The following is a 12500-nucleotide window of genomic DNA, read 5'->3' as shown; positions in this document are numbered from 1 at the left end:
CCCCCCTCCCTCCCTCCCTCCCTCCCTTCCTCCCTCCCTTCCTTCCTTCCTTCCTTCCTTCCTTCCTTCCTTCCTTCCTTCCTTCCTTCCTTCCTTCCTTCCTTCCTTCCTTCCTTCCTCCCTCCCCCTCTCCTCTCCCACTCCCTCCCTCCACCTCTCCCTCCACCTCTCCCTCCCCTCTCCCCCTCCCTCCCTCCCTCCACCTCTCCCTCTCCCTCCCTCCCTCCACCTCTCCCTCCCTCCACCTCCTCCCTCTCACCTCTCCCTCCCCTCTCCCCCTCCCTCCCTCCCTCCACCTCTCCCTCTCCCTCTCCCTCCCTCCCTCCACCTCTCCCTCCCTCCACCTCTCCCTCCACCTCTCCCTCCCCTCTCCCCCTCCCCTCCCTCCCTCCACCTCTCCCTCTCCCTCCCTGCACCTCACCTCTCCCCCTCCCTCCACCTCTCCCTCCCCTCTCCCTCCTCCAGGTCTGGCTCTCCTAGATGCTGGGGAGGCCATGGGTGAGCTGGGGGAAGTGAAGGATGCCTTGGATATGGAGGTCAAACAGAACTTTATTGATCCACTACAGAACTTACAGGAAAAGGACATTAAAGAGATACAGGTAGATAACAGAACTTTATTGATCCACTACAGAACCTACAGGACAAGGACATTAAAGAGATACAGGTAGATAACAGAACTTTATTGATCCACTACAGAACCTACAGGACAAGGACATTAAAGAGATACAGGTAGATAACAGAACTTTATTGATCCACTACAGAACCTACAGGAAAAGGACATTAAAGAGATACAGGTAGATAACAGAACTTTATTGATCCACTACAGAACCTACAGGACAAGGACATTAAAGAGATACAGGTAGATAACAGAACTTTATTGATCCACTACAGAACCTACAGGAAAAGGACATTAAAGAGATACAGGTAGATAACAGAACTTTATTGATCCACTACAGAACCTACAGGACAAGGACATTAAAGAGATACAGGTAGATAACAGAACTTTATTGATCCACTACAGAACCTACAGGACAAGGACATTAAAGAGATACAGGTAGATAACAGAACTTTATTGATCCACTACAGAACCTACAGGACAAGGACATTAAAGAGATACAGGTAGATAACAGAACTTTATTGATCCACTACAGAACCTACAGGACAAGGACATTAAAGAGATACAGGTAGATAACAGAACTTTATTGATCCACTACAGAACCTACAGGAAAAGGACATTAAAGAGATACAGGTAGATAACAGAACTTTATTGATCCACTACAGAACCTACAGGAAAAGGACATTAAAGAGATACAGGTAGATAACAGAACTTTATTGATCCACTACAGAACCTACAGGACAAGGACATTAAGAGATACAGGTAGATAACAGAACTTTATTGATCCACTACAGAACCTACAGGAAAAGGACATTAAAGAGATACAGGTAGATAACAGAACTTTATTGATCCACTACAGAACCTACAGGAAAAGGACATTAAAGAGATACAGGTAGATAACAGAACTTTATTGATCCACTACAGAACCTACAGGACAAGGACATTAAAGAGATACAGGTAGATAACAGAACTTTATTGATCCACTACAGAACCTACAGGACAAGGACATTAAAGAGATACAGGTAGCGAAAGCAGTGTGTGTTTTTAAATAAATATAAAATAATGTAGATATATTTTAAATATATGAATGTTAAATAAATATTGTAAATAAATGCTACATAACTGTTAAAAACATTTTGAATGAATGATAAATATTGAATAAATCTTGAATAACTGTTATATAAATGTGAATTAAATATATATTAATAATAAGGGCTTAAAAACAAAAGGTTTCATTGCACGCTGATGATTAATGTTTTCTTTTAAATCCACAATCTGAATCCACGGCCTCATAGAGGATCTAGATACTTACTCTCTGGATTAAAACCACACTCTCTGGATTAAAACCACACTCTCTGGATTAAATCCACAATCTGAATCCACGGCCTCATAGAGAATCTAGATACTTACTCTCTGGATTAAAACCACAATCTGAATCCCTTCACGGCCTCATAGAGAATCTAGATACTTACTCTCTGGATTAAAACCACAATCTGAATCCCTCCACGGCCTCATAGAGAATCTAGATACTTACTCTCTGGATTAAAACCACACTCTCTGGATTAAAACCACAATCTGAATCCCTCCACGGCCTCATAGAGAATCTAGATACTTACTCTCTGGATTAAAACCACAATCTGAATCCACGGCCTCATAGAGAATCTAGATACTTACTCTCTGGATTAAAACCACACTCTCTGGATTAAAACCACAATCTGAATCCACGGCCTCATAGAGAATCTAGATACTTACTCTCTGGATTAAAACCACAATCTGAATCCACGGCCTCATAGAGAATCTAGATACTTACTCTCTGGATTAAATCCACAATCTGAATCCCTCCACCGGCCTCATAGAGAATCTAGATACTTACTCTCTGGATTAAATCCACAATCTGAATCCCTCCACCGGCCTCATAGAGAATCTAGATACTTACTCTCTGGATTAAAACCACAATCTGAATCCACGGCCTCATAGAGGATCTAGATAATGTTTCTAACCTCTCTGGATTAAAACCAAATTATGATCAGTCTACTATATTATCTATTGGATCACAAAAAATATATAACATTTTTACATTATCGTGTAGTTTATCAATAAAATGGTCTGACGGTGATGTGGACATACTCTGTATACACCCCAAAGACAGAAATGATCTCGCTATAAAACATTTCAATATAAAGTTAGCAACAATAGATAAGATCTTGCTACCATGGAAAGGTAAATACCTGTCTATTAGTGGAAAAAATCACCCTGATTAACACTTTAGTCATATCCCAGTTTACCCTGATTAACTCTTTAGTCATATCCCAGTTTACCCTGATTAACTCTTTAGTCATATCCCAGTTTACCCTGATTAACTCTTTAGTCATATCCCTGATTAACTCTTTAGTCATATCCCAGTTTACCCTGATTAACGCTTTAGTCATATCCCAGTTTACCCTGATTAACTCTTTAGTCATATCCCAGTTTACCCTGATTAACTCTTTAGTCATATCCCAGTTCACCCTGATTAACTCTTTAGTCATATCCCAGTTTACCCTGATTAACTCTTTAGTCATATCCCAGTTTACCCTGATTAACTCTTTAGTCATATCCCAGTTTACCCTGATTAACTCTTTAGTCATATCCCAGTTTACCCTGATTAACTCTTTAGTCATATCCCAGTTTACCCTGATTAACTCTTTAGTCATATCGCAGTTTACCCTGATTAACTCTTTAGTCATATCCCAGTTTACCCTGATTAACTCTTTAGTCATATCCCTGATTAACTCTTTAGTCATATCCCAGTTTACCCTGATTAACTCTTTAGTCATATCCCAGTTTACCCTGATTAACTCTTTAGTCATATCCCAGTTTACCCTGATTAACTCTTTAGTCATATCCCAGTTTACCCTGATTAACTCTTTAGTTATATCCCAGTTTACCCTGATTAACTCTTTAGTCATATCCCAGTTTACCCTGATTAACTCTTTAGTCATATCCCAGTTTACCCTGATTAACTCTTTAGTCATATCCCAGTTTACCCCGATTAACTCTTTAGTCATATCCCAGTTTACCCTGATTGACTCTTTAGTCATATCCCAGTTTACCCTGATTAACTCTTTAGTCATATCCCAGTTTACCCTGATTAACTCTTTAGTCATATCCCAGTTTACCCTGATTAACTCTTTAGTCATATCCCAGTTTACCCTGATTAACTCTTTAGTCATATCCCAGTTTACCCTGATTAACTCTTTAGTCATATCCCAGTTCACCCTGATTAACTCTTTAGTCATATCCCAGTTTACCCTGATTAACTCTTTAGTCATATCCCAGTTTACCCTGATTAACTCTTTAGTCATATCCCAGTTTACCCTGATTAACTCTTTAGTCATATCCCAGTTTACCCTGATTAACTCTTTAGTCATATCCCAGTTTACCCTGATTAACTCTTTAGTCATATCCCAGTTTACCCTGATTAACTCTTTAGTCATATCCCAGTTTACCCTGATTAACTCTTTAGTCATATCCCAGTTTACCCTGATTAACTCTTTAGTCATATCCCAGTTTACCCTGATTAACTCTTTAGTCATATCCCAGTTTACCCTGATTAACTCTTTAGTCATATCCCAGTTTACCCTGATTAACTCTTTAGTCATATCCCAGTTTACCCTGATTAACTCTTTAGTCATATCCCAGTTTACCCTGAATAACTCTTTAGTCATATCCCAGTTTACCCTGATTAACTCTTTAGTCATATCCCAGTTTACCCTGATTAACTCTTTAGTCATATCCCAGTTCACCCTGATTAACTCTTTAGTCATATCCCAGTTTACCCTGATTAACTCTTTAGTCATATCCCAGTTCACCCTGATTAACTCTTTAGTCATATCCCAGTTTACCCTGATTAACTCTTTAGTCATATCCCAGTTTACCCTGATTAACTCTTTAGTCATATTCCAGTTTACCCTGATGAACTCTTTAGTCATATCCCAGTTTACCCTGATGAACTCTTTAGTCATATCCCAGTTTACCCTGATGAACTCTTTAGTCATATCCCTGTTTACCCTGATTAACTCTTTAGTCATATCCCAGTTCACCCTGATTAACTCTTTAGTCATATCCCAGTTTACCCTGATTAACTCTTTAGTCATATCCCTGTTTACCCTGATTAACTCTTTAGTCATATCCCAGTTTACCCTGATTAACTCTTTAGTCATATCCCAGTTTACCCTGATTAACTCTTTAATCATATCCCAGTTTACCCTGATTAACTCTTTAGTCATATCCCAGTTTACCCTGATTAACTCTTTAGTCATATCCCAGTTTACCCTGATTAACTCTTTAGTCATATCCCAGTTTACCCTGATTAACTCTTTAGTCATATCCCAGTTCACCCTGATTAACTCTTTAGTCATATCCCAGTTTACCCTGATTAACTCTTTAGTCATATCCCAGTTTACCCTGATGAACTCTTTAGTCATATCCCAGTTTACCCTGATTAACTCTTTAGTCATATCCCAGTTTAACCTGATTAACTCTTTAGTCATATCCCAGTTCACCCTGATTAACTCTTTAGTCATATCCCAGTTTACCCTGATTAACTCTTTAGTCATATCCCAGTTTACCCTGATTAACTCTTTAGTCATATCCCAGTTTACCCTGATTAACTCTTTAGTCATATCCCAGTTTACCCTGATTAACTCTTTAGTCATATCCCAGTTTACCCTGATTAACTCTTTAGTCATATCCCAGTCTACCCTGATTAACTCTTTAGTCATATCCCAGTTCACCCTGATTAACTCTTTAGCCATATCCCAGTTTACCCTGATTAACTCTTTAGTCATATCCCAGTTTACCCTGATTAACTCTTTAGTCATATCCCTGATTAACTCTTTAGTCATATCCCAGTTTACCCTGATTAACTCTTTAGTCATCTCCCAGTTTACCCTGATTAACTCTTTAGTCATATCCCTGATTAACTCTTTAGTCATATCCCAGTTTACCCTGATTAACTCTTTAGTCATATCCCAGTTGACCCTGATTAACTCTTTAGTCATATCCCAGTTCACCCTGATTAACTCTTTAGTCATATCCCATTTCACCCTGATTAACTCTTTAGTCATATCCCAGTTTACTCTGATTAACTCTTTAGTCATATCCCAGTTTACCCTGATTAACTCTTTAGTCATATCCCAGTTTACCTGATTAACTCTTTAGTCATATCCCAGTTTACCCTGATTAACTCTTTAGTCATATCACAGTTTACCCTGATTAACTCTTTAGTCATATCCCAGTTTACCTGATTAACTCTTTAGTCATATCCCAGTTTACCCTGATTAACTCTTTAGTCATATCCCAGTTTACCCCGATGAACTCTTTAGTCAATCCCAGTTTACCCTGATTAACTCTTTAGTCACATCCCTGTTTACCCTGATTAACTCTTTAGTCATATCCCAGTTTACCCCGATGAACTCTTTAGTCAATCCCAGTTTACCCTGATTAACTTTTTAGTCATATCCCAGTTTACCCTGATTAACTCTTTAGTCATATCCCAGTTTACCCTGATTAACTCTTTAGTCATATCCCAGTTTACCCTGATGAACTCTTTAGTCATATCCCAGTCACCCTGATTAACTCTTTAGTCATATCCCTGATTAACTCTTTAGTCATATCCCAGTTTACCCTGATTAACTCTTTAGTCATATCCCAGTTCACCCTGATTAACTCTTTAGTTATATCCCAGTTTACCCTGATTAACTCTTTAGTCATATCCCAGTTTACCCTGATTAACTCTTTAGTCATATCCCAGTTTACCCTGATTAACTCTTTAGTCATATCCCAGTTTACCCTGATTAACTCTTTAGTCAAATCCCAGTTTACCCTGATTAACTCTTTAGTCATATCCCAGTTTACCCTGATTAACTCTTTAGTCATATCCCAGTTTACCCTGATTAACTCTTTAGTCATATCCCAGTTTACCCTGATTAACTCTTTAGTCATATCCCTGTTTACCCTGATTAACTCTTTAGTCATATCCCAGTTTACCCCGATGAACTCTTTAGTCATATCCCAGTTCATCCTGATTAACTCTTTAGTCATATCCCAGTTTACCCTGATTAACTCTTTAGTCATATCCCAGTTTACCCTGATTAACTCTTTAGTCATATCCCAATTTAACCTGATGACCTCTTTAGTCATATCCCAGTCACCCTGATTCACTCTTTAGTCATATCCCAGTTTACCCCGATGAACTCTTTAGTCATATCCCAGTTTACCCTGATTAACTCTTTAGTCATATCCCAGTTTACCCTGATTAACTCTTTAGTCATATCCCAGTTTACCCTGATTAACTCTTTAGTCATATCCCAGTTTACCCCGATTAACTCTTTAGTCATATCCCTGTTTACCCTGATTAACTCTTTAGTCATATCCCAGTTTACCCCGATGAACTCTTTAGTCAATCCCAGTTTACCCTGATTAACTCTTTAGTCATATCCCAGTTTACCCTGATTAACTCTTTAGTCATATCCCAGTTTACCCTGATTAACTCTTTAGTCATATCCCAGTTTACCCTGATTAACTCTTTAGTCATATCCCAGTTTACCCTGATGAACTCTTTAGTCATATCCCAGTTTACCCTGATTAACTCTTTAGTCATATCACAGTTTACCCTGATTAACTCTTTAGTCATATCCCAGTTTACCCTGATTAACTCTTTAGTCATATCCCAGTTCACCCTGATTAACTCTTTAGCTTTTAAATAAATGATGAAGTAAATGAATTAACGATGTGTTGTTTTCAGCACCACCTCAAGAAGATGCAGGGACGCCGCCTGGACTTTGACTACAAGAAGAAACGTCACGGTAAAGGAGATGGGATTATTACTACCATCATGTGGATTATTATTATTACCATTATAACTTGTTACATGCTGTAATCGTAAGGTAAAGGAGATGGGATTATTACTACCATCATGTGGATTATTATTATTACCATTATAACTTGTTATATGCTGTAATCGTAAGGTAAAGGAGATGGGATTATTACTACCATCATGAGGATTATTATTATTACCATTATAACTTGTTACATGCTGTAATCGTAAGGTAAAGGAGATGGGATTATTACTACCATCATGAGGATTATTATTATTACCATTATAACTTGTTATATGCTGTAATCGTAGGTAAAGGAGATGGGATTATTACTACCATCATGAGGATTATTATTATTACCATTATAACTTGTTACATGCTGTAATCGTAGGTAAAGGAGATGGGATTATTACTACCATCATGAGGATTATTATTATTACCATTATAACTTGTTACATGCTGTAATCGTAGGTAAAGGAGATGGGATTATTACTACCATCATGAGGATTATTATTATTACCATTATAACTTGTTACATGCTGTAATCGTAGGTAAAGGAGATGGGATTATTACTACCATCATGAGGATTATTATTATTACCATTATAACTTGTTACATGCTGTAATCGTAAGGTAAAGGAGATGGGATTATTACTACCATCATGAGGATTATTATTATTACCATTATAACTTGTTACATGCTGTAATCGTAGGTAAAGGAGATGGGATTATTACTACCATCATGAGGATTATTATTATTACCATTATAACTTGTTACATGCTGTAATCGTAGGTAAAGGAGATGGGATTATTACTACCATCATGAGGATTTTTATTATTACCATTATAACTTGTTACATGCTGTAATCGTAGGTAAAGGAGATGGGATTATTACTACCATCATGAGGATTATTATTATTACCATTATAACTTGTTACATGCTGTAATCGTAGGTAAAGGAGATGGGATTATTACTACCATCATGAGGATTATTATTATTACCATTATAACTTGTTACATGCTGTAATCGTAGGTAAAGGAGATGGGATTATTACTACCATCATGAGGATTATTATTATTACCATTATAACTTGTTACATGCTGTAATCGTAGGTAAAGGAGATGGGATTATTACTACCATCATGAGGATTATTATTATTACCATTATAACTTGTTACATGCTGTAATCGTAGGTAAAGGAGATGGGATTATTACTACCATCATGAGGATTATTATTATTACCATTATAACTTGTTACATGCTGTAATCGTAGGTAAAGGAGATGGGATTATTACTACCATCATGAGGATTATTATTATTACCATTATAACTTGTTACATGCTGTAATCGTAGGTAAAGGAGATGGGATTATTACTACCATCATGAGGATTATTATTATTACCATTATAACTTGTTACATGCTGTAATCGTAGGTAAAGGAGATGGGATTATTACTACCATCATGAGGATTATTATTATTACCATTATAACTTGTTACATGCTGTAATCGTAGGTAAAGGAGATGGGATTATTACTACCATCATGAGGATTATTATTATTACCATTATAACTTGTTACATGCTGTAATCGTAGGTAAAGGAGATGGGATTATTACTACCATCATGAGGATTATTATTATTACCATTATAACTTGTTACATGCTGTAATCGTAGGTAAAGGAGATGGGATTATTACTACCATCATGAGGATTATTATTATTACCATTATAACTTGTTACATGCTGTAATCGTAGGTAAAGGAGATGGGATTATTACTACCATCATGAGGATTATTATTATTACCATTATAACTTGTTACATGCTGTAATCGTAGGTAAAGGAGATGGGATTATTACTACCATCATGAGGATTATTATTATTACCATTATAACTTGTTACATGCTGTAATCGTAGGTAAAGGAGATGGGATTATTACTACCATCATGAGGATTATTATTATTACCATTATAACTTGTTACATGCTGTAATCGTAGGTAAAGGAGATGGGATTATTACTACCATCATGAGGATTATTATTATTACCATTATAACTTGTTACATGCTGTAATCGTAGGTAAAGGAGATGGGATTATTACTACCATCATGAGGATTATTATTATTACCATTATAACTTGTTACATGCTGTAATCGTAGGTAAAGGAGATGGGATTATTACTACCATCATGAGGATTATTATTATTACCATTATAACTTGTTACATGCTGTAATCGTAGGTAAAGGAGATGGGATTATTACTACCATCATGAGGATTATTATTATTACCATTATAACTTGTTACATGCTGTAATCGTAGGTAAAGGAGATGGGATTATTACTACCATCATGAGGATTATTATTATTACCATTATAACTTGTTACATGCTGTAATCGTAGGTAAAGGAGATGGGATTGTTACTACCATCATGAGGATTATTATTATTACCATTATAACTTGTTACATGCTGTAATCGTAGGTAAAGGAGATGGGATTATTACTACCATCATGAGGATTATTATTATTACCATTATAACTTGTTACATGCTGTAATCGTAGGTAAAGGAGATGGGATTATTACTACCATCATGAGGATTATTATTATTACCATTATAACTTGTTACATGCTGTAATCGTAAGGTAAAGGAGATGGGATTATTACTACCATCATGAGGATTATTATTATTACCATTATAACTTGTTACATGCTGTAATCGTAGGTAAAGGAGATGGGATTATTACTACCATCATGAGGATTATTATTATTACCATAATAACTTGTTACATGCTGTAATCGTAAGGTAAAGGAGATGGGATTATTACTACCATCATGAGGATTATTATTATTACCATTATAACTTGTTACATGCTGTAATCGTAGGTAAAGGAGATGGGATTATTACTACCATCATGAGGATTATTATTATTACCATTATAACTTGTTACATGCTGTAATCGTAGGTAAAGGAGATGGGATTATTACTACCATCATGAGGATTATTATTATTACCATTATAACTTGTTACATGCTGTAATCGTAGGTAAAGGAGATGGGATTATTACTACCATCATGAGGATTATTATTATTACCATTATAACTTGTTACATGCTGTAATCGTAGGTAAAGGAGATGGGATTATTACTACCATCATGAGGATTATTATTATTACCATTATAACTTGTTACATGCTGTAATCGTAGGTAAAGTAGATGGGATTATTACTACCATCATGAGGATTATTATTATTACCATTATAACTTGTTACATGCTGTAATCGTAGGTAAAGGAGATGGGATTATTACTACCATCATGAGGATTATTATTATTACCATTATAACTTGTTACATGCTGTAATCGTAGGTAAAGGAGATGGGATTATTACTACCATCATGAGGATTATTATTATTACCATTATAACTTGTTACATGCTGTAATCGTAGGTAAAGGAGATGGGATTATTACTACCATCATGAGGATTATTATTATTACCATTATAACTTGTTACATGCTGTAATCGTAGGTAAAGGAGATGGGATTATTACTACCATCATGAGGATTATTATTATTACCATTATAACTTGTTACATGCTGTAATCGTAAGGTAAAGGAGATGGGATTATTACTACCATCATGAGGATTATTATTATTACCATTATAACTTGTTACATGCTGTAATCGTAAGGTAAAGGAGATGGGATTATTACTACCATCATGAGGATTATTATTATTACCATTATAACTTGTTACATGCTGTAATCGTAGGTAAAGGAGATGGGATTATTACTACCATCATGAGGATTATTATTATTACCATTATAACTTGTTACATGCTGTAATCGTAAGGTAAAGGAGATGGGATTATTACTACCATCATGAGGATTATTATTATTACCATTATAACTTGTTACATGCTGTAATCGTAAGGTAAAGGAGATGGGATTATTACTACCATCATGAGGATTATTATTATTACCATTATAACTTGTTACATGCTGTAATCGTAGGTAAAGGAGATGGGATTATTACTACCATCATGAGGATTATTATTATTACCATTATAACTTGTTACATGCTGTAATCGTAGGTAAAGGAGATGGGATTATTACTACCATCATGAGGATTATTATTATTACCATTATAACTTGTTACATGCTGTAATCGTAGGTAAAGGAGATGGGATTATTACTACCATCATGAGGATTATTATTATTACCATTATAACTTGTTACATGCTGTAATCGTAGGTAAAGGAGATGGGATTATTACTACCATCATGAGGATTATTATTATTACCATTATAACTTGTTACATGCTGTAATCGTAGGTAAAGGAGATGGGATTATTACTACCATCATGAGGATTATTATTATTACCATTATAACTTGTTACATGCTGTAATCGTAGGTAAAGGAGATGGGATTATTACTACCATCATGTGGATTATTATTATTACCATTATAACTTGTTACATGCTGTAATCGTAGGTAAAGGAGATGGGATTATTACTACCATCATGTGGATTATTATTATTACCATTATAACTTGTTACATGCTGTAATCGTAAGGTAAAGGAGATGGGATTATTACTACCATCATGAGGATTATTATTATTACCATTATAACTTGTTACATGCTGTAATCGTAAGGTAAAGGAGATGGGATTATTACTACCATCATGAGGATTATTATTATTACCATTATAACTTGTTACATGCTGTAATCGTAGGTAAAGGAGATGGGATTATTACTACCATCATGAGGATTATTATTATTACCATTATAACTTGTTACATGCTGTAATCGTAGGTAAAGGAGATGGGATTATTACTACCATCATGAGGATTATTATTATTACCATTATAACTTGTTACATGCTGTAATCGTAGGTAAAGGAGATGGGATTATTACTACCATCATGAGGATTATTATTATTACCATTATAACTTGTTACATGCTGTAATCGTAAGGTAAAGGAGATGGGATTATTACTACCATCATGAGGATTATTATTATTACCATTATAACTTGTT

At 35.6% G+C, this 12500-nt stretch overlaps 1 protein-coding gene across 1 annotated transcript in view; it reads left to right on the top strand.

Moving 5' to 3' along the window:
* LOC123743724 (endophilin-A1-like) overlaps nt 1-12500 on the top strand; it is a 33787-nt gene that overhangs the window by 10386 nt on the left and 10901 nt on the right. Inside the window, exons 5-6 of the mRNA XM_082977267.1 lie at nt 466-599; nt 7404-7464. Coding sequence (XP_082833393.1) covers nt 466-599; nt 7404-7464 — 195 coding nt within the window. The remainder of the gene's footprint in view (nt 1-465; nt 600-7403; nt 7465-12500) is intronic.

Source organism: Salmo salar, chromosome 07 (assembly GCF_965601325.2).
Source record: "Salmo salar chromosome 07, fSalSal1, whole genome shotgun sequence".
In the NCBI taxonomy this organism is placed as follows: domain Eukaryota; kingdom Metazoa; phylum Chordata; class Actinopteri; order Salmoniformes; family Salmonidae; genus Salmo; species Salmo salar.
This window is presented reverse-complemented; position numbering and strand designations above follow the sequence as displayed.